Genomic DNA, 24,539 nt, shown 5'->3' on the forward strand with positions numbered 1-24,539 from the left:
TTTTTTAAATTTTTTTTCCCCTCTTGGTCTTTTATTTGGGCTCCCCCGAGCAGCGCAGGCTGCCAGCGCTGCTGTTGCAGGGACTGCGGGGGCCGCTGGGCTCCGCGCCCGCCTCCGCCGTCCCGCCACGCCGTGGCAGCACTGAGCACCCGCCACCCGCAATAAATAATCCGGCGCTCACTGCAGCTCCAGTCCGGCGGATACCGCAATGCAATGCAAATGCAGTGCTTTATCAGCCCGCCGGCGCTGCCAGAGCCGGGGCCGCCGGTTAAAGCCTTCCGAGCCGCTCTTTTCGCCGTGAGGAGGCGGGAGCGGAGCCGGGCGGCAGCGGCGGGGGGTCCCGAGGGCGCCGTCCCCGGGTCCTCGCTGCCCCCCGCCGGCGCACACCGCGGGGCACCGGCCCGCCGGCCGCCGCTCCCCCGCCCCAGCGCCGCACCGTAACAGTCACAACAAGGAGAGAAAGGGGGGGGAAGGCTCCGTCTCCGGAGCTGAAATGGGTTCAGCCGCCGCGAAGCCCGCTCCGCGCACCCGAGGCGCGCAAGCCGCCCACGCCGCGATCCGCCGGCAACGGACCCACGGCGGGGCAAGGGATCTATGCAGGCAGCGCTTAATCTGATAAGGAAAAGCTAAGACACATTCTCGCCGTTTCCCCCCGTCTAGAAATAACCTCCCGGACATGGCAGAGGAGCTAGGAGACGTTGTGCTGTTTGGTTGTTGGTTTTTAGTTGGTTTTTTTCTTTTTTTTTTTAATAGTAAAAAAATAAATCACATCTAAATTTCACCAACAGAAAATGAAATTTAAGCAAATGAGTAATTGCTGCGAATTAATATTAAAAATATGTTTGGGGATATCACTTTTTTTTTTTTTTCCCCGTGCTGGAAAAAAAAAAAAATAATCCCCTCCACTGATGCTGTAAAACTGAATTATTAGAAAATAACCTGAACGTCACAACATACCCCTGCCTAAGGCAAAAAGAAATCAACTTCGTGAAAAAAAAAAATAAGTCCACCGCTTCCTTGCTAAATCACAGAAAATAAACATTTTATTTAGACATATTTTTGCATGCACTGCCTAAGTCAAAATCAGCTGAGCTGCAGCCATCTCTATTTTTGGCCGGTAACATTTCCATTTGGTTTAATTGCACATGTCTAATATTTAAACATATTAAACCATTTTCCCCTGCTTACAGTAGTGTCATATACATTTCTCACCTTTTAGGTTCTGGCTCACAGGAGCCCCTGCGACTTTGACAGCTGTCGCTTTGGCTGCACAGGAGACGAATCGCCCTCCTTTTGGTGCCAGAAGAAGCAGGAAATTAGCCAGGTTGCAAGTTGAAAATCTGCCACGCCAGTGCTTTGAATCCAATATGCCACACCTTCCAGCGGGGGAACTGGAAATTGCCATCCCGGATCTGTGTTCTAGGCGGCTGCTTATGCCGAACCTCAGCACACTTTGTTCACTATTGCCTTACAAAGAACAAATGAAATGGGGATTGAAAGCCAGAGAGATCCGAAGCAGGACAGAGCTCAGCAAAAGAATGCGGCTCTATTCTCGCAAGGGAAATTATAAAAAAGTTCATGTTCACGGTTACCATCCACATGACCGACAACGACCAATGGAAAAACCGAACAACTCATAAAGTTGTATTGCAAAGTTGTAAATTTTCATAAACAACAACGGATTTATGGCCTTTTCCTCATCACTAAGAAGAGGCAGGTCTTAGAGAGGCGCCATCTTACCACAGAGGCAGCCCTGGAGTTTTTTAAAAGACCTGGACTTTGTACTAATTTTATTAAAATTACAATTAGTGCGTTGACCAGGAACAGAGTGTAGTAGAAAAAGGGAACTTCAGCGCAAATAATGCTCCAGGTCTTACCTGTATTTATACGGCCGAATAAAAGGACTTTTCAGGTTCGTTTTTTTTTTTTTTTCCTTTTAATTAGAAAGAAAAAAAAAAAAAGGGGGGGGGGAAATATTAGATCTCATTGACATGACGTGGTACCTGGCAAAAATAAGACGTTTTCTAAAGCGGGGCAGTTTTCCCCCATTTTCGTGCTACCGTGATGCCCCCTGGCCCCCGAAAGCCGCACGCACAAACCACACATGTACCCGATCAGATCATTTACACTTGGAAGTTTCGTCTTTCACTTTCTGTTCATTACAAAATATTCTTTCACCGCATGCGATTTTGACTTGATCGCCGATCGTCTGGACTGGGGTAATGACTGCAAGAGGACACGAGAACACGGTGGAAGGAAGCTCTCCCATATAGAGGGCTTTCCGCTTTATTAATCAACAACGTTAGGGAAAAAAAAAATGACAAAGTCGAGATAGAGATATTGACTGATTCCTATCAATTCATCACCTTGGGTTTTTTCTTTTTTTTTTTTTCCTTTCTTTTTTTTTCCCGTTTCTGATTACCGAAAAAAAATGTTTAGATGGTCTAATTTCTTTATTAGTCCATGTCATATATTTTTGGTCGCTTCCCTCGAACTGGTTCTTTAATAAAGAAACACAATTCATTGTCAACAAGCATATTTATTTTCTGTGTAACATAAAACACATTTATCGTGGGAGATAGTTGAACACGGTATCACTTCCAAAGAGAGTTCACAGACATTTTTTTTCCCACTTCCAATACTTACACGGCATATCCAAATGTTCACAACGAACACACCGAAACACATTGTAACATACAATTTGTGAATAAACTTTAGCCAAACCTTCAAGACGGATTTATACAGAGTTCTTAACAATACATCATGCTACAAAGTTTCCAAATTAATTACATACTTCCCAATTTATGACATGATCTTACAAATGAGGTTCAAGACGAATATAAATGACAAAAAAATTACAATATCTGCTATTGTAGGAAAATTCATGGTATTACATATTAACACGTTCAGATAATCAGGACAAACAGTTTGTGGTTTGTTTTTTTTTTTTAAGGTGGTTACATGATCATTTAAATTCACTTTTCAAAGAACACTTTCCGCTATATTAAGTAAGATCAACGTAGAATAAGAAAACGGCCTTTAGCAGAAGCAGCTGAAGGTAGAAGCCAACGGGAGATATTAAACCGCTTTTTACAATATTGGCGTGTGTTTGCTTCCTCTCTCGAAATAGCAAAGAATCGAGAACAAAGATATATTGCAGCATATGGTTTTCATTTATAATTGCTTTGGAATAAATATATTATTTTAAATTTAAATATATTCAGACTTTTCGGTACCAAATTCTATACCAAAGCTATTGATGCGTGCTTTTCGAACGACTACACTTACACGTCTAAAAGCATTTTGCGATTCACATTAGTAATCTTGTAACATCCTTTTGACTACTAAAATACAGTATACTTTCGAAGATAGGTAGGCAGAGCAAGATATATAGGTAGGTAGTCTGGAAAATAGGTAGTACAAATAATTGCTGTAGATTGTAGTGGTTTGTGGAACATTTTTCCCCCCCTTACTTGCTGTTTAACCTTTTGTTAGTGTAGCTGTTACTTAAGATACTTTTCTAACAACAATTAAAAAAAAAAAAAAAGAAAACAAAAAGAGAAGTGCAGAGCTACTTATTCAAAATTAGGTAGTTTTTCTTAATGTGAGCCTAATGCACTTTTCCCCTTACACATGATTGGGACGATGGAGTCAGGTAGTTACTTCGGAAGGTCACGGTTTACTATCTGTGCAAGCAGCAGTTCTCCCACTGAAATGTCCCCTGAAGAAGCCCACCCAGGTTTGGGTTAATAAAGATAAAAAAAACCCCAAACTGATTGTAAGATGCTCTTAGGAGATATTACCGAAAGGTTCGGCATAGGGCAGGTTTGGGGAGTATGGGAGAGTGGAGAGAAGGCTGGAAAACCAACCCAAGAAATGTTTTCGTGTTTGCAAACGCTTGCTTTCAAGATGACCATTAAAGGGAACTGATTTCTTTTTTAATAAAAAGTCTTTTTTTTTTTCTTTTTTTTCTTTCTCCTTTAAAGGGAGCTTTTCCAACTGTCATGTGCACACACTATTCTAAGAGATCACTTCCTCGAGTGGGACTCCTTAGTCCTCCTCCTCTTCGTCTTCTTCCACTTTCTCGACAGAGGCTGCTGCTGACGTGGGCTCGTTGGGAGCCGGGGTGCTGGAGCTCTCCTCCTTGTGCTCCTTCTTCCACTTCATCCTCCGGTTTTGGAACCAGATTTTGATCTGCCTCTCCGTCAGGCAGAGGGCATGGGCGATCTCTATCCTTCGCCGCCGAGTCAGATAACGATTGAAGTGGAATTCCTTCTCCAGCTCCAGAGTCTGGTAGCGGGTGTAGGTCTGGCGCCCTCGCTTCCTATCTGGACCTGAAAACAGGCACACACACGGCCAGGAGTTAGACAAGAAGAGAAGTGGAAAGTTTTCTAGTTTTATTTTTCTTATTGATATATTTAAAATAAATAAATAAATAAATAAACACACATACATACATACAAACAAAAAAGTGGCCGAGCCACAGTGAGCGATCCCCTTCTTCGACTTCCACCCGCCCCCCCACTTTGCCCTAACAAAGACATTTCAGCCACACGACCTGCCCTGCTCAGGCAGGGTAAAAATTAAGTTGCTCGATACCTAGAAAAAGTGAAGAGAAAGCGTTCAGGAGAGGAGGTGGGGGAGGAAATTGCTTTTGGGAGGAGGAACTTTTCCCCCAGGCGATGTATTTCCCTAAAACCTTCCAGACTTTCACGTTTCGCAAGGGGAAATAAAAAGCTGGAAGGCTGGGCTGTATTTATTTTATTTTAATGTCGTGGGCTCACCCCCCCCCCCCCCCAACACCCATCCCGCCTGGATCGTAAACAATACATAGCATTTAGCTCCAGAAGAGAGCTCTCCTTTTTCACACACACTCTCGTGCCCCAGTCACCCCCTCCCCCCTCCGTTTTCCTGTTTAGTACATTTCTATAGATTCTTATCTCCGTGGAAAGGGCAGGGGGGACGAGGGTGGCACGTCTCGGCGACGCGAGCTGGCCAAGTCCCCGACACGCCGTCCCTAGCTCCTAAACGCCTCTGTCCCCTCCGCCTCGCCCAGCGAGCGGGATTTTTTTTTTCCCCCAACTTCGACAAGAGGGCAGGGGAGACGCTTAATCCGTGGGGGCTCTGGGAGCCCGCAGCCAACTCTCCGCTTTTTCATAGCAAACAGCGCAAATCAGCTCAATGCTAAAATTCCATAGCAAATGGAGTTAAATAAATTTACGAGGCTAGAACCCATTAATTGGGCAATAAAAAGTTTTATGATACTCATTTACATACAATGCCACGGGCTTTCTACGCAATGGCGCCTCGGCTATAATTAAAACCATAAAGGCTGTGCTGACAGTAATCCTGGCGACACGCTTTGCCTGGCTGCCACGGCTCCGAGCCCTCTCCGCTCGCCCCTACCTGAAGACCTCATCCAGGGGTATATCCGGAAATTAGGCTCAGCCTGGTTGTGCAGGTTGCTTTCCTCCGCTTTCTCACAGCTGGGTTTGGTTAGCTCATTGCAGAGGACGGGAATGTTCTGATCAAAAGAGGAACAATGCAGGTTGTAGGCATCAGAGCCCAGGCTGTATCCGGAAGAGAACGGGCTTTGATATATGGTACTGTTCACATTGTACAAGCCGGGCATGGAGGAGGCGAAGGCACCCGCGCCTGGTCCATAGCCGCTTCTCTGGGAGTTGCTTGCAAAGGAGCAAGAAGTAGGCTCCGCATTTTGGAAAAGAGAAGCCCCCGCCGTATATTTGCTAAAAAGCGCATTCACATAATACGAAGAGCTCATAATTTTGACCTGTGATTTGTTGTCCGGCAGGCTTCAGTGTCGGTTTTACGAGGTAGCGTGATATATGATAACATTACACCCCCAGATTTACACCAAACCCCATTTTCTTTTGGACCGAGCTGCCCGCAGCACGTGACCGGTCATGTGACGCCGCCCGCCAATCCCCGCCCGCCTCACAGGTGGTGCCGGGGCCGGGGCCCGACGGTGCCGGGCCCTGGACGGGCCGGGGCCGGGCATGGCCGCGGGGCCGGGGCACGACGGTGCCCGACGGTGCCCGGCCCCGTGGACGGGCTGGGCACGGGGCTGGAGATGCGGCCGGGGCCGCCGCCGCGCCCGGCAGCGCCCGCCAGCGCCGCCCGCCCGGCCCCCGGGGACACCGCGCCCCGCCGGGCCGCTGGGAGAAATCACATTTTAAAGCTTCGAGTACGAAGATGTGTAGTTATCGATATGCGTCGCGTTTAAAGGAGGTGGCTCCTCTCCCCCCACCCCGCACACCCCACCCCACCCCCGCGTTGTTTGCGCGCAGGCGGTAACCCTGCAACAGGGCACCCCCCTCCGGGCCCGAGCCTCGGGAATCAAGGCGCTTCCCAGCAGTCAGCCCCCGAGGGGGGGGGGCAAAAATCACGAGGAAAAAACCCGGAAAAACGACCCCGAAACACCAAACTCCCAAACAAACAACGACGTCCCACTAAACAAAAAAGTCCCACCCAGCAACAGAGCACACAAAAACCCCCTACCACCCACCCCAAATAATGGCCAAAAAAAAAAAAAAAACTGAGGACGCAACTTTCTGAATGTCTCAAGAAGAAAATACAGGATAAACCGAAACTCCAGAGTTGAAGAAATCGCCTGCAAATGGCTTCAAATCGCCGCCGCCTCTTCACTGCCCGAGTTACCTTTCCGCCCTACATACCTTGCAGTCCAGAGCGTTAGGCGGCAGCGGTACGCTCGGATGACGGGGAGAGCTGCTGCTTTTCTAAACACTGGGATCCCCAACAATGCGAATGGCTCTCCATTGAGGATGCTGCTCCGTGCCCTTCCTTTAAACGGATCGTAAAATGAGTTTCCTTCCCTCAGACAGGGAGTCCTGGTAAAGACAGCTTTTACTGCCTGCCTGTATTGCACATCATAAACTGGAAGAAGCACAATGGAATTGCCCCGGAAATTCTCCTTTCAATTATAGTTTGGTGCCCCGTGTACAAAGACTTTCTCACCAGTTAAAATTGTTCTTGCCGATATTTCGCACGGACCCTAAACTTTGTGTTTTGTAAACGTGGAGCACCCTCTCCCCCCCCCCACCACCCCCGCACACCTCCAACACACACCCGCGCACCCTTTGGCACCCTTTATGCGTGGTTATTGCGGCCCCACGAACACAGGTTACTGACAGAAAGCAAGTCAATTCTTGAAAGCCAGATCCCTGAGATACTGGTGCTTCAGAGCATGCAGATGTGGTGGATGTATGTAAATGTTTGCCAAGTGTTAAGTATGTGAAAACGCAGTTATTATTCGCAGGCGTAAGGGAGAAGCCGCCGAAAGAGCCCCTTCGGTTATTTCTTCCAATTCACCAATATTAGACAATATCCCTGCGGTCGCAATCGCGGTGCGGGAACATGCCGGCAGAAGAGGCTGCTGGAAGGGAATAGAGGCCCAAGAACTTAAACGAATGCGATGCAAACAAAACGACGACCAAGAAGATCAAAGAGGCTGAAGTAGATGGCATTAGACCAATAAATTGCTCCTCTGGTGACAACATACCAAGATGCAAGAAAAAAGAAACAGCAAATACAACCGATGTCTAGACTTAAATATGGACAGCGTAGGACCGAATAGATTGTCTGAGTGGTCGCATTTCGAGCTCTCTGACTCTCTACAATTTGCCCGTTTATGTATTTTTCTTTGCTTGCGTGTGTTTATCGCCGCCACGGTTTTTTAAAATGTATTTTGCTTTCGGCTTATTTTTCCCTGCCAGCCGTTTAGATTTACCAAAAAGCCTTCACTGAATAAATGCTAGAAGGAACCCTAGACATGGGTCCCCGCCACCTTGTTGACTCCCCCCACCCTCTGCGAGTTGGGCATAACGCTGCTTGTGAAACATCCTCTGAAATCTCTCGTTTTGTCGCTTACAGGATCAGGGTAGATTACCGCGCCTGTAAACGTGCTTTTAATTTGAATTTTTTTTTTCCAATCGAGAAAGGGGGAACAGGCGCTGATTTCAAGGTTTTGGTCATGGTAATATTCTCACACGCTCTAAAAAAAATAATCCTCTAGGATGGATTAATTGTATTTTTTTTCCCTTGCAAGCTCTGGACTACCCCTCTTTGGCACTGAGCTTTTCCGGGAAGTAAAATGCAGTGATAAAACGGTGCTCGTAAGTTATAAGCGACCTGGGAGCACTACATGATTATGGCTTGTGTACTAAGCAGTATCTTGATGTGGTTCATAGTAGAGAAGATTTTGTTGATTTGGAATCTGTTCTCGCCATAATTTATCCACAATTATAATGGAACATGCTGTGCCAAGTTATTACTTAGTATGACGATGCATAAACACTTTTTAATTTCAATATAATTTTACAGCCCAAGGAAAAAAATAATTACTCATAATAAGTTTAGCAATGCCATTGTAGACAAACATTTGATAGGAAGGTTCTTGTTAGAAAGCAGGGAGTGGCTGTTGATCTTTATCCCTAGAAAGTATTAAATCTTTGAATCAGTGCGGGGAAAAAAAAATAGCTCGGTACATTCCCAGTGCTGAATTTCGATATAAAGAGAATGGCTTTGATTTAAGGAAATATAAGTAAGATGCAGAGAAAGTAGTTCTGTTACAGAATACTATGCAGAGATTTGTTTAGTTGCCTGGCTTAAACTTAAAAAATACAAGGTTTATACTTCAGCCCATATTTTATGCTTCCTTTCCTCCTGCATTTATTTTCCTTCCAATTACTTTTTCCTCCCGTCTCTTTTGGCAATTGCCATCTGAAAATATTCCACAACTCCACACTAAGCCTCATTCTTAAGACGCGGGAGCCAACAAAAGCAAAGCGGGGAAAAAAAAAAAAAAAAAAAAAAAAAAAAGGAAAACGATTCGAGGAAACAAAATAGACGGCGAGAACAAGTTAGGAATGACTTTGAGAGACACGTCAAGTTTGCAGAGCATCAGCCTTCTCACATCTGTGTAATATAATCAGAACGGGTCCCACAGAGCTGAAATTGCCTCGGACACAAGCAGGGCTTTTTATTTGTATCAAAGACAGCTGTTGAAGAATTTCACCGGCCGGTAAATAATTTTCAAACTAGATTTTTGCAGCACTGCCGGTTCCCCGCACGGCTGTCTCAGCCACGCGGAGCGGACAAGGGCATTGGAAAATGCATCGGTTGGCCCCAGAGCTCCAAGGGTGAAGCTCTTCGGGCGCTCTCCTCCCAGGCTGAGCCGGGGAGACCCTCTTACATGCTGCCCGAACCCTTCAATTCCCCTTCTCTCCCAGTATTTCATTTCACACCAGCCCTTCGGGAAATCAGGATACCCTGTTTGCGGGCTCAGGGCTTCAGCGGAGAAGAGCAAAGGTTTGGGGTAAGGGAGAGAAAGGGGAGCTGGCAGTTGGGTGCCAGGGCTCAATCCGTCCCTATCACATAATAGGAAATGTCTCGGTATTTTGAGAGTAATAAATGCACAGTGTGTCCTTGGTGCAGATCAAGCTCTACTTTCTCCACGAGTGCCCTGAGCGTGGCCGGGCGGTAAACGCCACCCTGACGGCGCCCGGTCGGCGGGATAAGAGGGCCAAAAACTCGGGGATAAGGAGGGAAAAAAAACACCCTCAAACCTATCGGCCTTTGTTGAAACCATCCCAGCGCTTCCAAGCCCAGTTATGCTCCCATAAAGTCGACATTTTAGGAGCTGTCGGGGAGGCGGCCGAGCGCTTGATGGCGGAGGGCGGCCGGGCGCTGTTTCGCGGGCTCACAGCGCCACCTGCCGCCGCTCGGCCGCCACGGCAGCGCCGCCGCCGCCCGGCCCGGCCCGCCGGAGCCCGCGCCTCTCCCGGCCCGCCAGCCCGCGGCAAGATAAATGTGCACCTCCCAGCCTGGATTTAAGCACGGGAAGGCCAATAAAAGGTTGTTATTTCCGCTCTCCCGCTTTATCTAAAACAGCCAGACAAAACAAATGAAAAGGCTTTTGTAGAAAATCTTAATTGTGGCTGGACAGTTGTAAACTCATTAAGAGCCGAATTCCAGACAGTTTGCAGACCCGTCATTTATTACACACTCTTAATGCTGATTCTTTGAAGTTGCCTCTGTCTGCAACAACAGAGGGCGTCCCAGCATCCCCAAATACTGGCTCGGGGATCAATTAGGGGTTTTTTTGTGTGTGTGTGTGTGCACGCCAGAACGAGCTCCCTTTTGCTAATTAGAACTCATCAAATCTTACTTCGGATTTATTCTTTTTTTTTTTTTTTTTTTTTTTTTTTTTTTTTTTTAAGGTGAAGTCGAAAGCTTTTTTTTCCTCCCCTCCCGCAGTTCTGCACATCTGTAAACTTCTTGCCGGCTCCCTAAGTTTTGTCTTCAGCCCTGCAGCGTTTTACACCCCATAAACGGTTACAGCAGTCATTTTCTTTTATTGCACTGTAGTATGGCTCTGAATTTTCCTAACAACAACTTCTGCCAAGACCATAAGCGTGTTCCGTCCTATTTTGCTTTCAATACATGTACATATATATGTATGTATATACGTGTAAAGGTACCTTCGTAAAACGAGAAGGATTTTATTGTTATTCGCCACATTTGCAAAGAAGGGTCTGTGTGGTGTAGAGCTGTGCTGCGGTTCATGATATGGAGGATATCCACCGTGAGCAGTAAGATGTCCGCCCAAAACAAGGGTAAATTTCAGCAAGCTCATAGACTTTGCTATTTTCTTTTGTTGCTGAGCTTGGTTTGGCTTGGGGCGGCGGGGGAGGGGTAGGTGCAATGGGGAGGGGATGTATGGAAATCTTCCATTCCAAAGAAATAATCCTTCTCTTTTAAAAAATAAATACAATTTTGCGTTCTCTGCTGTAGATTGTTGCCAGCCCACCGCTTTCCTTCGGTTAAATCAGTGACCAAAATTGACACCATAAATTCTACCATAATTGTCAGTAAAATTTTATCTGATTCTATATCTATCTAGAAATACATATATAATCTGAGGCGCTATTAAAACGCAAGGGGTTGTATTTACTTGACACGGAACATTTGAAAGGGGAAAAAATACAAAAGTGAAGGCAAGGGAAGGAAAAAAAAAAGTGGAAGGCGTTTGAAATAACATATTTTGCATGGGCATTTATGTCTGGCAGGGAATTTGAAATGAACGCCCTGGCGAGGCGAGCCTTCTCACAGGGGTTGTGGAAGCACACTTAGAGCTGGACATTTTCGGCGGAGGCTAATTAACAATCTCAGTTTAAACGTCGTCGTCTGAGCAGATTTACATTATTGTCCGGGCTAAAGAACGTCGGACATTTTGGTTTGGTCCGCGTTCCCCTGCCCCGGCGGCGAATTTTATGAAAACGGCGTTTAGCTCGGCACCGTGCCCCGCTGCCATCCAAGGGGCTCCCTCCGCTCACTGCTGAGCACCAGCTCACCAAATCACGCCCGGAAAGGGGGGAAGGTAGGGAAATCCCTACCCTCAGAGAAGCTATGGCATTTAGGGCCTGAATCTGTCCATTTCAGATAAAATTAAGACCAAATTTCCGTCACCTGGGGGCTGCGTTTATAAAACCGTGGGTTTGCCTTTGGCTCGAAAATAATACCACTCCTCGCCTCGCCTCTGCAGCTGCCCTAGCCCTGCCACATCTGCTGGCGAGATTCGGTGTGCCGTGGAAGAACCTCTCCTCAATAATCTTAAAACATCACAAAATATAAAAGAATCAATATATTTTATTTGGCAAAAAGTTAAATATCATTTCAACACAACGATTTGGTCAGTAGGCCATGAGGTAACTGTTTCAAAATAGACAGTGTACGTTCTGCATTAACACAACTTCCCAGATTTTTTTTTTTAATCGATACAAATTTACAATAACCAAATGTAGGTTTTTATAACGTATAATTTATTATCAATAAAATTAACCTTCATTACAATAACCATCAAATCATTCGATTAAAATTCAAACATAAACCATAGGTAGTTACCCTTTTCACATATACGTATAGCTCCGAAATCTGCTAACTGCTCACTGGTGCAAAAACAATATTTAAGCTAGTCTGTTTATTTACTTTTTTTTTTTTAATATATAGATTATATATACAACCGACAAAGACAGTACTATATATGTATCAACTGTGCATACTAAAATTACTTGCTTCATATTTTGAGAACCGTAATTCCCAGACATCCCGAATGAACGGTTTTTCCTACCTTTTTTTTTTTTATTTATTTTGCATTGGGATATATATAATATATATATTTTACAATCAAAGGTTAACTGTCTAATTATACAGAAAAGACTTAATACACTACAGAGCTATACTCTATGCAATTTTTATAATAAACAACCTGAGTTCAAATTGAATTCTAGCTTACACCATTACATCCGGTACAGCACCCAAGCACATAAATTGAGTCACAAACATAATTACCACAATAAAACACAGTGTTCAAGTATTAGAGCAGAGATTTCTCTGCCACGCAAAAAGCGAATAAAATTAACTACGTAGACTAAACTATACAGTCCGTAAATAGTTGTGCATTATGAAAAGGTAGTTTTTTCTTTTTTTTTTTCTTTACATAAGTGAAGAAACAGGTAGATTTATACAAGCCAGTTAGACAGCCTTTTCGTGCTAATGCCCCCTTTTTCTTTCCTATTAGAAAATTAAAAGTCTTACTGTACCTCTCCTGGCAATCTGGCCTCTGTGACTATCATTGTACAATCATAATCAGAATTTGCCAAGGGAAAAATGAGGCCTGGACCCAGACGCATTGTATGGCAGGGCTCGAGGGGATGATTTTTTTGTTGTTGCTGTTTGTTTGTTTGTTTTTACTTTTTTCTTTTTTTTTTCTTTTACTTTACGCATTTTCATTTTAACCCACGTGTCGCCATCATTCGTCCTTCGCTCGATCTTTGTTGATTTTCTTCATTTTCATCCTCCTGTTCTGAAACCAGATTTTCACTTGTCTCTCTGTTAAATTGAGGAGCCTGGCCACCTCGTATCTACGGTCCCTAGTGAGATACATATTGAACAGAAACTCCTTCTCCAGTTCCAGTGTCTGATGCTTGGTGTAAGGGCATCGCTTTTTCCTGGTGGACCTTGCGTGGAGCCAGTTTGCAGCTGGATTATCTACAACGAAAACAACAGAAGTTCAGGCTGAGGGGGAGGGTGGGAGGTGGAGGAAGGGGGCTGGGAGGGAAATCCACGCAGAAAGAGCCCATCAGGTGTCCCGGTATTCGTGTTTAGGACGTGGCTCTCATTTCCCCAGGCACAGAGGCTCGTGAGGCACAATGGACTCCAAAATACAGACACATGGGGAGGTCACACGCAAACACACGCGGCAAAACCCCGTTGCCCCCGCCTCCCCTAGCCTTTTTTATTGTTTGGAGAGAATACAATTTGTAAATACTTTCTCCTCCTCTCTCTTCCTCACTCTCTAACTCCCTCCCTTCTTCCTGGCCTCCCCACACCTCAAACTGCCAGCCCGAGGAGTAACCAGCCAGATCAACATGTCATCGAAATTGTTTGTCTTTTTAATCTCCACCTTCTCCTGTGTCATCCCTGGCAAAACCCAGGGAGCTGGCGAGTTAATCTACAGCTGGCATAATTAAACCCTCGCCCTCTTAGGACCCTTATTCGCACGGCGTTAATCGCGATAGTAATCCCGAGGCGCTCTGCCACCAGTCTCGTAGTCCTGGGAGCATCCAGCCCGGGGTTTTCCACCGAGGAGACGAAAGGGGGAGGGGAGGAACCAAGTCAACGGCGAGGTTTCTGTTCTCAGCCCAGCAATAGCCGCCCTGTCCTGAGAGCCGTCTCAAAAAAAGATCTGATTCACATCCAGTGCTTTCTAGGCACCCCTCTCCCCCTCTCCCCGGCGTCTGCCCACGCCTGGGAGCGCGGCGAGGCAGGAGGATGTGAGCACGTCCTGCTGAGTTTGCTGGGGTGGCAGGAGTGGGGATGGGCGGCTATTGCATTTCTCTCTCTCTCTCTTTTTTCCTTTTTTTAAATTTTTTTTTTTTTTTTTTTTTTTTTTTTTTTTTTTTTTTTTTTTTTACGTTGCAGTTGTAGGGTGGGTTTTTGTTTTCCTTTCACCCTGGAAAGCCAGAGCCGTCCTAGATCCCGTTCGAGCCTGAGAAAGGCAGCGCTGGCTTCTGCAGATGGCAGACCCCGGCGGGCTGGAGCGGCGGCGGCGGCTCGGCGCTCGGCCGCGTAATTAGCCCCAGCGCCTCGACACCTCCCCGCGGCCGGCGCAGAGCCCTGAAGTCCATTACCCTTGCCGTCCCACTTACTTGGATCGATCTGCGGTTTCTCTCCGTTTGCCTCACTTTCTCCATTGCTTTCAGAGAATGCGCCTTCGTGGCTTTGCTTATCCCTATCAACTGGAGGAGAACCACAAGCATAATCAGAGAGAGACAAAGTGTGAGTGTCAAACGTGGTACAGTCAGCCCTCCTGGCCGCCAGCGGTTCAGGTTTAATGCCGTAATGCCTGCTGGTAGGTAACCCGGGGAAAGACAAGGAGCCCGGCACAGGCTCAAGCCACGAACGCATGTACCTGCCGTCGGGCGGTGCCACGGGCGCCTGGTGGTGCGCGTAGGGGTGGTAGACGGCGGGGACGCCGCTGGCGCCGGCGGGGTGCGCGGGGCTCCAGGGGGGGCCGAAGACGGGCGCCTTGGGCTGGAAGCTGCAGGGGGCCAGCTCGGGGTGCTCGGCCAGCGCCGCCGGCCGCGGCGGCGGCCCCAGCGGGGCGGGGGCGTAGCGGGGCGCCGCCAGCTCGTCCCCCTCCGGCACCAGGAAGGAGTCCACGTAGTAATTGCTGAGGGTCCCGGGAGCCGACATGGCGGGCGGGCGGGCGGCGGCGGACCCGCCGCGGTTCGGGGCTGCGGGTTTCACGTAACAACTTGGTGCTGGCGGAGAAGTAGAGTCAGTAATAAGTTGAGGGCAGCGCAGGCGCCCATTGGCTGCGCCTGTCACGTGGCGGGGGAGCAGAACAATAAAGTATAAATCAGTCCGCGGGCTATTAATGGGTCAGTGTTTTCCAGCCATAATTTTTATAGCGAGGCCATATGTTTTTATGCAAAGGGATATTTGAGTTATACGGCGGGGTTTGTTTTAATTGCGGCCAACTGAGATTAAAAGATCAGATTCCGTATTACAGCCCCCCTCCCCTCTTTCTCTCTCTCTTCCTCTCTCTCTCTCCTCTCTCTCTCTTTTCCTTTTTTTTTTTTTTTTTCGTTTAAGCGGACTATTTTATATCAAAATTAATCATCCCATCAGTGGGTCGTGTTCTCCGCGAAAAAAAAATCCCGCCACCCTTGTGATCGGAGACCTTCACATAAAATGATACAATAACTGAAGCAATAAAAAGAGCAAAATAGTAGTTGCGGTATACTGTATTTAAATATACATTTATTATATTTCATAAGGAGTTATTGTTTCGGGAGCCACGGGGTTGTTATTAAGTCAGTAACTATGAGCGCGCTCATTTGCATCGCTGTGTTTCACAGCAGTAAAAATTTACGAGTGCTTGGAAAGGTTAAATTATACTATTGTGTTTAGTTTGGGAACCCACTGTAAATAATACCGTTCCGTTCGGCTCAGAGCTGGCAGCGGAAAGTCAAATTCAACGTATCCCTTTTCCGAAACCCCGGCGCAGAGCCGGCCCTCCCCGCCCGGCCGGAGAAGGACAGGGGCAGGCGCTGGCTCGGTATTTAGCCCGGCCCGCACCAAACTGCACTTCACCACCCCACCCCGCCGGGCACGGTGTGGCAGTGACCGAAACACCCTCCTCGTCCTCCCCGCCGCCCCTGCCCTTGGACCGGGGACCCCTTGGCCAGGCCGGGGAGAGGAGCCGGGGCTGGGCGGCGGTGCGGCGGCGGCCGGAGAGGAGCCGCCGTCCTGGCCGGGAGGGAAGGAGTGCGGGCAGAGCCGGGCGGCGGTATTTATCACCACAATTAATTCTTCAACTGTGCAGGGAAGCAGCGGGGGGAAAGGGGAGAAAATGCCCCGTCTCCCCTCTGCCGAAAGGCACCCTGCTTCTCCGGGCGGCTATCAAAGGGGCGTTCGCAGCCGGCCGTCCGGCATTCTGGTGAATCAAATTTATGTGCAAATATAGTTATTTATTTGCTGGCACCTCCTGTGACTGCAGGACACACGCTAGCGGCATCGGAAGCCGAGCGGAGGGTTACAATCCTCCGCAGAAGGAGGGGAGGGTGCGAGGGGGAAAGTAAGAGGCGGCCAGATCCAAGTCCAGTGTTAGGAATTAAAGTAGTGGCTGAGCTCTTGGCAAACACGCCTGCGACTCCCTGGTTTCTCCCTGGCGGACATTCACGCTGTTTATCCCCGTGGCTGGCGAAGGAGCGCGGTCACTAAGATGCAGGGGGCACAAAAAATCTCCGTGAGAGGCTCAATTTACTCGAAATATCTTGTATTGAAAATAGAGCCCAGCAAATGGTAGGGACGACTGAGTAATGATTAAAATCGCGTGTAAATATTGTGCATGCGAAAGTGTGGTTTTAATTAGTTTTACATCGCTATGTGGGCTGTCTCTCTCCCTCTCTCTCTCTCGCTCTCCTTCTTTCTTTTTCTTTTCATGTCTTCTCAACAGTTTAATCCGAAATCTTACAGAGGGCCTATTTTAACACCGCTCTCTCCCGCATTCAAAATTACAAAGGCCATAATGAAACTATTATCCCCCATTAGAATTCGAAAATCGTGGAACAGTTCAAGATCTCAATAAACAAGGGGGCCGTTATTTTCTAACAATTTTAAAAATGCAAATAAAGCTCTCTCGTTTTTTTGTCTTTTTTTTTTTCTCCCATTGTATAGACACTCCGTAATAGAAAAAAATAATTGTATTTCTTTCCTGGAAAGACGGAACTCCACGTCATTTGTATTTATTATTAAGAGTCAGCTGTGGTGAAATGTGATTGTAGAACTTCCTTTTTCCATTCAGAAAAAATAATCTTAGCTGCAGGAGTCCTGGATGTTTATATTCGAATTTGGGTTCTCAACTTCAGCAGCGGGTTTTATTTTTTGGTTCCTCACCAAAACTAATAGCAAATGAATAACAATAACAATAGCGCTTAAAAGAACGTGACTGCATTTTTATTTCCCCTGTAAAATTCCGCATTTGTTCGCTGCCAGCATCCAAGAGGCAGGAGAGGTTGTACAGAAAGTAAGAGGAGAAATACAGCAAATAATTAGATATTTTTTTCACGCGGTCACGCTGCTGATAATTACGCTGGGATATTTGACTCTTTTTTCACCGTTTTAGATCCATTTTCACCAAAAGTACATTTTTCATACGAGCCACGCAGGCGATTTCACTTCATCAATTTACTTTGCAAATTACTCAAGGTTTTGGTGACTTACGCCTTCGGGGCAAAAGACCCCAAACAGGGCAGAAGCAGACACTGACATTAAAACGCTACATGAAACCAGAATTCCCAGGAACGAAGCAGCGCTGGAACGATCGTGTCCGAATAAAAGCGCTCCCTGTCCTCCATCCCAACCTAACCGAACAAGCAGAGCTCCCATTCCGCTAGTTCCAGCACCCGGCTGCAACAGGAAAGATCCCGTTGGTTTTTAAGCGGGGGGCATCTGCAAGCCCTGCTCCATTAGCCACGCACCACGGAGGCGCTCAGCATACGCGGGCGCGGGGCAGGAATTCGCGGGCGTTGGCGATCTCTCCTGAACGGGAAGTTCAGGATCGCCTTTCCCAGGGTTTCCTGCCACTGCAGACCTCTCTCACGGAACCAGTAGTGGTACGGAGCCACGAAAGGGTTTTGGCATAGTGAAGAGAAAAAATGATTCAGAATTTAGAGGGAGCAGTCCAAAATCAGGGTTAGGCGATTCGACTGGGAATCAAAAGGGAAGACGCAAAAGACGCCATACAGGCACACACACAGGACTGTAAATACACTCCCCGAAATGTACACAGACACCGCAGATAGCCCGTCAGACCTTGTGTGGAGAGGCAAACACAAGCACTTAAAATTGACTGCAATGCAGAGCTCTGCTCCTGCCCCGGCCGGGGACGACTGCTTTTCTGAGTGTGGCTGAAATCCGCTATCCAAACTCATCTGAGCTCCTGCAGCCCAGCCTGAAGTTTCGAAAAAGTTCTTATGTTTTACTATTGTTATTTTTTAAAGGCAAACATGATAACCACCGCCAAAAAAATAAATAGAATTAAATGAGCAACGAGTGAGTTTTCTGTCCTTTTCCCCTCCCTCCTTTCCTCCGCGAAGGGTGCCCCGCTCCGCGGCCGCGGCGGCGCTGGCTGCTGGCGGAGGGCCCGGCGGGAGCCCGCCCATTGCCCGCGGTCGCGCTGCGAACACAAAAGGCGGCGGTGGCGGCGACGGCAGCGGGCCCGGAGAGGTCGCTGTTGCCCGTTCCGCCGCCGCGGAGAGCCCGCACTGCAATCGTGATCGTAACCGAGGCCTTGCGGGCCGCGGGGCAGCCGGCGCCCGCGGGCAGCCCCGGGGTAGCGGGCCCGACGGCGGAGGCACGGAGCCGGCGGAGCCGTGCGCCAGGCTCCGGCAGCACCGGCCACCCCGGCACGGGGGCCGAGGGCCGCCGGCGGGGCCGGGCACCCCCGCCGCCGGTGCGTCCACCCGGCCGCGGGCGCTGCGCTGCGGGCTCCAGTTTTTGATGACGCCTGGAGTGGGGCAGGTAGATTTGATCTCTCCCCACCCCCTCCTCCAGGCACGCTTTCAGGTCTCTCGGTTTTTAATAAATCCAGATTGAAAAATAAAACAGCCACCCACCTCCCCCCGGCCCCCCGAGCTCGACCCACGCCGAGCGGAATGCAAAAACGCACCTGACCTTGAATGCAGCCAACGAGATATATTAAAAACCCTCAAGCAGGCAGGGACTCGCTTAGGAGCTAGCTAACCTTGAAGAACTTGTCAAGCTTCCCCCCTCGGCTGCCGTGTTTATCTGAGGAATCAAAGGAGGCTCCGCTGCAGATGGGAAACAATGGCATTGGGACTTGACGCCTACAGTTCACTTCAGCGCTAAGATTTCTTCGGGTAGAAAGGACCCTCGCACCAAGCATACCTGGTGATGATATCAACTGAAGTAATTAAGGCAGTTTCGTGCTGTAGAGAGAAAGGTGGAGCCCCAACAACATGAAACTACCTAAACCACAGAGCAGTTCTCAGGCGCTAATTATTACTTTCCCCATTGCCGTGGTCCTTAACGCAAGGATCCCGCTACGAAAATAAAACCAGAAACGTGACTAAAACATGCCTCTCGCCCTCCCGCCCACCCCGCCGGCGCCCCTCCGCGCCCCCCGGCCAGCCTCGGGTGGGTTAATGAAAACAAGAGTAAAATATAATAACAACCACCCACACACACGCGCGCGGGCAGCTTTCGCCTTTCCATGCAGATGTAATCGGGGAAAAAAGGGCCGTGCACGACAATGTTACATCAGGAAAAGCTAACGGCTCCCAAGAAGCCCGGGTTCAAAGTCTGCCCCCCGCCCCCCCACTCCCGGCATACATATACCCTTGCAAGGAAGCATTAGCTGTCTCTTTTCATCCAGCCTTCCTTTTGCGTTCCCTTTGTGCAAGACCCTGTTAGCTAAACATGCAGCGAGGAGGAGAGGATGCCAAAAAAAAAAAAAAAAAAAAAAAAAAAAAAAAAAAAAAAAGGCAGCTTGTGTGAAATAAGCTCTTCCACATGCAGCCAGGTAGGGAATAGCCTTGTCTGGAGGGGCCCGCTGGCAGGGACGCGAGGCTGGGGTCCCCCCCTCGCCTCCCGTGATCTCACCTTTACGATTTCTTCTCAGCCCTGAGATAAAGCTAGAATTTTGTCAACATCCTCTGGAGTTAAAGATCTTCGCACACTTGTAGGTGTTCGATTAACAAAAAGTAGGAAAAAAAAAAAAAGGAAAAAAAAAAAAGAGAAGAAATATATCGTTTCCCTACCCTCAAGAAATAGTAATTTGCTTCCTCAGTCTATGCAGTTCCTCAGTCAACTGAAACCACTCGTTCAAGACAGCAACAATCCAGATATACTAGCAAGTCATAAAACTGAACAAAAGCCGACAAACCTTAGAGCACCATCGCTATATGGCCCAGACAAATTACGACCGTCTAGGTAATATTTAAATAGATTCCTAAAGTAATTGCAGGGGGTTTAGGCAACTATTCCTGTTGTAAAAGTTCTCGAAGACATAAAGTAGAACCTGAGGATAAACAGTCACAAAAAGAGGTAAAATTAAAAGGATTCATTCCACGTTTTTTTTATTCTTCTATGAGAACATAAACATCGTCTTTTTCACGCACAGCAGCATTACAATATTAATTTATTCCGATTTAAGGTAAGGACTAGATATAGCTAGAACTAACATTTATAATAACGATAGAATGCATTTGCTTAAAACAGTATCGGCATTTTAATAATAATAGACATTTATCCATATCTGTATTTATAGCTTTTCTCCTCCTTTCTCTTTTTTTTTTTTAATCTTTTAAAATTTTTTTCACCTATATGTTTGACCCTTTAATGAATGTAACTTCACAGTATAAAGGAAGACGAACATACTCTCCCTCGCAATCTCAGACTCTGGCTCAGAAAGTCCATCTGATGTTCAGGATATATACTTTCAGTGAAATTAGAGAGGGAAAAAGTGACTATTTTGTTTTCAAGGGGGAATTTCTGTGTGCTTGTCATGCGTTACCAATGGTAACGTTATATATAGACACAAAAGAAAATCACCAAATTCACATATTTAAGCAAAACTACATTAAGTAAATATCTACAACCAGCGAGAGAAATTGAGAGGTAAGTGTAATAATTTAGTCCATGAGTAAAACGAAATCTTTTATACCTTTAAAGAGAAGATATTTCATTTTCCTGGCCAAATTTAAAGCTGTAATATTGGCTTTTAAGGTAAAGCGCAAAAAAAAAAAAAAAATCATTCCTAACACCCGTTCCCGTGAAACCCTTTTAAGGATGCCTGCATTTCATTATTTTAAGTCCCGCTTTTCGAAGGAAAAAAGGGGGAGGGGGAGAAAAGGCAAACAGAGAAGGGGAAAGCTCCCAATATATAGAAATATGGCAACGCTTAAGTTCTTCATTGTGCAGCTACGTACAGTCCAAGTTACAGCACTTATATTTGAAAAGAATGCACCTTTAACTAGGATTGCTTACTTTTCAGAGAGACAGATAGGGAGAAACATATTTGCAGCTCCTGAAATGATATTTTTGTGTTTCAAAGCTTTGAGGAACAAATTGGCCCCGGGAAAGGCTGAAGGAAGAGGGGAGGTTCACACACGGCATTTTGTGCTTTAGCGTGACTTTAGTCCGCCCACCCCCCAAAGTAGCTCTTAAGAGGTTAAGGACATATTGAGAGCGCCTAAAATCGTTAATCCATACAGGTGCGGATGAATACAGCCTAGGAAAATGATACTGGCTCTTTAAACCATAAAGATGTGTTTATAGGTTCATCAAGAGAAATTAAAGTTGGCTGTGAGCTCCCGAATCCTATTCTCTCTGTTCATTTTCTTCAGTTTCATTCTGCGGTTCTGAAACCAGATTTTAACTTGTCTGTCTGTGAGGTGGACTGTGCGGCTGATCTCTAGGCGACGCTCACGAGTCAGGTACATATTGAATAGAAACTCCTTTTCCAGCTCGAGAGTTTGATGCTTGGTATAGGGGCATCGTTTCTTTCTGCCACTTTTTGCCGTGAGCCAGTTTGCTGCATTTTCTCCTTTTGAATTGCCTAGTTTTGAGAAAGTAAAAAATGGACGTTACCATCGGGTAGGAGGCAAAGAGCTGCGGGGGAGAAGGTGGAAGGAGCATCTGTGCGTGTGTCTGTGTGTGTGTGTGTGTGTGCGCGATGGGCTCACTCCGCCAGCTGCGGAGAATTGGAATGTGGGGTGTCCTTGAGGGAACCGAGAGCTTCAGAACGGTTTCCCAAAGGTTTTGGATATGTCCGGGTAGGAACTGCCACTGCTCAAAAACCTCCGGACAGCCTCTGGTGGGGCAGCGTGCCCCAGATTGCAGCTTATCTCCTACCCTCCAAAACGAGCTCCTACCCTCTCCCTGTCGGCCATTCCGAGCCCTTTGGTACTGGGGGCAGCTGGTGAAGGGCCTGCAGTCTTATTTCCTTCCCCCCAGGCACCTGCTTCCAAAAAAACAAAGCCTCCGGATCCGGATTTTGTAAGTGTGCTACGGAGGCGGAAAACAAGGTGAGCTGGGGAGCCAGAGTCTCCCTGCCTTCAGCCCCTGCCTTTCCGGAGAGCTTCGCCATGGCCTTCTCATTTCCAACCATTTCGGGGAAGAAAAAATACGGTCATAACAATAATAAAAACGTTTTGAGGTGATTTTTAACAGTGGAACTGACTGGGAAAGAGGTAACACCAATGCCTTGATGGCTCAGAGTGGTTAGTGGTTTGGGGTTGGCTCTCTAACAGTTTTTCGCCGACCCTTCTTTTTTTTTTTTTTTTTTTTTTTTTTTCCCTTTTCTTTAAATGCTACTTTCCAACGGGTCGCCTGAAAGGAATAAAAGGGCGTCCGAAAGGCGGACGGAGAGAAGCTCCTGCTAAGTCTGCCGTCCGGGGAAGGGGAGTTATTTTTTGCCATGGGGACACGAAAGGGAAATAAATAAGGAAAAGTATAAATAACAGCTCTGTTATCTTGTGTAGATGCTGAAGGATATTCGCCGTGCATTCATCAGTCTAATTTGATAGCAGCTCATAGATGGCACATTTCAGCGCGGTTGTTATTCCGAAAAGCATTCTGGATCGTAAAATATAACTTACCGCGTTAATAGGTTTATTTATTGGCACTGCCTATTGCTTATTTTGGATGCTTTACAAACATCTCTGTTATCTGGTAGGCACCTTCACATCACGGGGGAGAGATTGATCATGTTTTTCTATATGTTTTAGCAGCATGCAGGCTAAAGTTGCCCATAGCGGAGGCTCTAAGGGTTTTAAACTATAGGATGGACATTAATTTTTACGGCAACCCCATGCCCGAATATTACAAAGTTCAGAAGGTCAGTCTGAGCAGCGCTTCTTGGCAGCCCCGCGGGGCAGCTGGGATCCTCCTTTCGCATTTCAATGCCACTATGATCCTCAACGACTATTTTTTTCCCTTCTTTCTTTCTTTTCTTTTTTTTTTTCTTTCTTTTCTCTTTAATCATCACTACCACCATAACCATCATCATTCGCTTACCTACAGGCTCTTTCTCTGGAGAAGCTTTGCTGCTCTCTGACGGAGCTGGAGAGAGCTCCTCTGCGGTGGAAGATGAAGCCTGAGTCTCGTCCTCCCTCTGGGAGACGCACGCCAAGGGGCTTGGGGAGCGTTCCTCATCCTCTTTCCTCCCCGGCTCCGGGACGGGAGGCAAAGATGGAGGCGTCTGGAAGCGGCCGGGGGGCTGCGGAGGGAAAGGGGCAGCCCCGGCTGGCCCCGCGCCGTAGTTCTTGGAAGTGCCATAAGCCTGGGAGAGGCGGAAGTAGCCCGGGACGGGGACCCCGCCGCCGCTGCTGGCTGGGCTGACCTCGGCACTCAGCCGGGGGAAGGGAGCGAGGTCTGTGGCGGCCGAGCCCTTGGGGCATTTCTCTGAGTCATAGAGGCAGTAGGAGCTCTCCTCCTTAATGCTTGTAGCGAAGGAGCACGAGGTGGCCTGCTGGCTCTCCGGCTCTTCCATGCGACAGGACCGGGGAGGATCTAGCCACACTTCCATCCCTGACACGTAGGAGTGCGAGTTGGGGACCATGCTTTGAGAAGTACCTTCATTGCGTTTGCCCAGAACGGGGAAAAGTCCGCAGCTTTGCAGCCCGTAGGACAGATCGGACGCCTGTGGCAGGTAGACACCACTGTTGGGATAGTAGCCGCCTCCTCCTCCGCCTCCGCCTCCTGCTCCCGCCGCTTCCCCTCTGCCCGAGCTGATCAGGGAGTCTACCAAAAAAGAGTTTGCAGCCGGGCTCTCGGAGCATGACATTGTTGTGGAATAATTTGGCGAAGGGAGCAGATAGCCCTTTCTGGCTGACATTTCTTGTGCAAAACATGCTGAATATGATGAGAGATACCCCCGCACCACGGCAGGCGCCCGCAGCCAATGGAAGCCCGGGCCTCCCCAGCAACCCCTCCCCGTCTGGTTTCGTATGCACAGAGCTGCTCTCAGGTCGACCTCTGAATTTGGAAGATAGATGTATATTAATGTGTAATATGGATTTCCATACACACAGGCGCGCGCACTTCCACCATATGGGCGAGCGCCTGCGCCCAGGCGGGAGCCGCGCTCCCGGGAAGGGGAAGGGGAAGGGGAAGGGGAAGGGGAAGGGGAAGGGGAAGGGGAAGGGGAAGGGGAAGGGGAAGGGGAAGGGGAAGGGGAAGGGGAAGGGGAAGGGGAAGGGGAAGAGAGGGCTGTGATGGTACTGGCTGCAAGTTTGGCTCCCCTCTTATCAGACACACCGCTATAAAATAGCTCGGCGGTCCTGATGTTTATTATACCTAGGCTGAAGCCGTGTCCAGATGAAGCTTTTACTATCGCTCCTCTCTCCTCGTGGTTGGGCTTTCCAGCAGCAATGCCTGCTCACCTCCCTCCGCAGCCTATGTGTCAC

The 24,539-nt window shown here is 47.8% G+C and overlaps 4 protein-coding genes and 1 long non-coding RNA gene across 6 annotated transcripts in view; 1 reads left to right on the plus strand and 4 right to left on the minus strand.

The window, feature by feature from the left end:
- HOXA3 (homeobox A3) overlaps positions 1 to 1,350 on the minus strand; it is a 45,479-nt gene extending 44,129 nt beyond the window's left edge. For both annotated transcript variants that reach the window (XM_038127480.1, XM_038127481.1), the window contains exon 1: positions 1,213 to 1,350. The gene's annotated coding sequence lies outside the window, so the exon portion shown is untranslated. The remainder of the gene's footprint in view (positions 1 to 1,212) is intronic.
- A 1,169-nt stretch (positions 1,351 to 2,519) lies between these two features.
- HOXA7 (homeobox A7) lies at positions 2,520 to 5,937 on the minus strand. The gene is made up of 2 exons (XM_038129654.1): positions 5,407 to 5,937; positions 2,520 to 4,334 (listed from the first exon to the last, which is right to left on the minus strand). Exons 1-2 carry the CDS (start codon positions 5,780 to 5,782, stop codon positions 4,051 to 4,053), a joined length of 660 nt encoding a protein of 219 aa, XP_037985582.1. The 5' UTR covers positions 5,783 to 5,937; the 3' UTR covers positions 2,520 to 4,050.
- A 5,733-nt stretch (positions 5,938 to 11,670) lies between these two features.
- On the minus strand, positions 11,671 to 15,155 carry HOXA9 (homeobox A9). The gene is made up of 2 exons (XM_038129001.1): positions 14,250 to 15,155; positions 11,671 to 13,089 (listed from the first exon to the last, which is right to left on the minus strand). Exons 1-2 carry the CDS (start codon positions 14,794 to 14,796, stop codon positions 12,851 to 12,853), a joined length of 786 nt encoding a protein of 261 aa, XP_037984929.1. The 5' UTR covers positions 14,797 to 15,155; the 3' UTR covers positions 11,671 to 12,850.
- Positions 14,243 to 15,337, plus strand: LOC119697779. The gene is made up of 2 exons (XR_005255935.1): positions 14,243 to 14,379; positions 15,199 to 15,337. It is a non-coding gene; the product is annotated as an uncharacterized LOC119697779 (long non-coding RNA).
- Positions 15,338 to 20,190: 4,853 nt separating this feature from the next.
- On the minus strand, positions 20,191 to 24,096 carry HOXA10 (homeobox A10). The gene is made up of 2 exons (XM_038128998.1): positions 23,149 to 24,096; positions 20,191 to 21,688 (listed from the first exon to the last, which is right to left on the minus strand). The coding sequence occupies exons 1-2, from the start codon at positions 23,966 to 23,968 to the stop codon at positions 21,414 to 21,416; spliced, it is 1,095 nt and encodes a 364-aa protein (XP_037984926.1). The 5' UTR covers positions 23,969 to 24,096; the 3' UTR covers positions 20,191 to 21,413.
- Positions 24,097 to 24,539: the final 443 nt, after the last annotated feature.

Source organism: Motacilla alba, chromosome 2 (assembly GCF_015832195.1).
Source record: "Motacilla alba alba isolate MOTALB_02 chromosome 2, Motacilla_alba_V1.0_pri, whole genome shotgun sequence".
Classification (NCBI taxonomy): Eukaryota; Metazoa; Chordata; class Aves; order Passeriformes; family Motacillidae; genus Motacilla; species Motacilla alba.

Bases quoted from the DNA above. Each gene is read 5' to 3' on its own strand.
- HOXA7 (XM_038129654.1), bottom strand. From the start codon at position 5,782: ATGAGCTCTTCGTATTATGTGAATGCGCTTTTTAGCAAATATACGGCG. The intron at 4,335-5,406 runs GTAGGGGCGAGC...GCCTGTTTTCAG, and splicing joins CCCCTGGATGAGGTCTTCAG to GTCCAGATAGGAAGCGAGGG.
- HOXA9 (XM_038129001.1), bottom strand. From the start codon at position 14,796: ATGTCGGCTCCCGGGACCCTCAGCAATTACTACGTGGACTCCTTCCTG. The intron at 13,090-14,249 runs GTAAGTGGGACG...TTTTCGTTGTAG, and splicing joins GAAACCGCAGATCGATCCAA to ATAATCCAGCTGCAAACTGG.
- HOXA10 (XM_038128998.1), bottom strand. From the start codon at position 23,968: ATGTCAGCCAGAAAGGGCTATCTGCTCCCTTCGCCAAATTATTCCACA. The intron at 21,689-23,148 runs GTAAGCGAATGA...TCTCAAAACTAG, and splicing joins TCCAGAGAAAGAGCCTGTAG to GCAATTCAAAAGGAGAAAAT.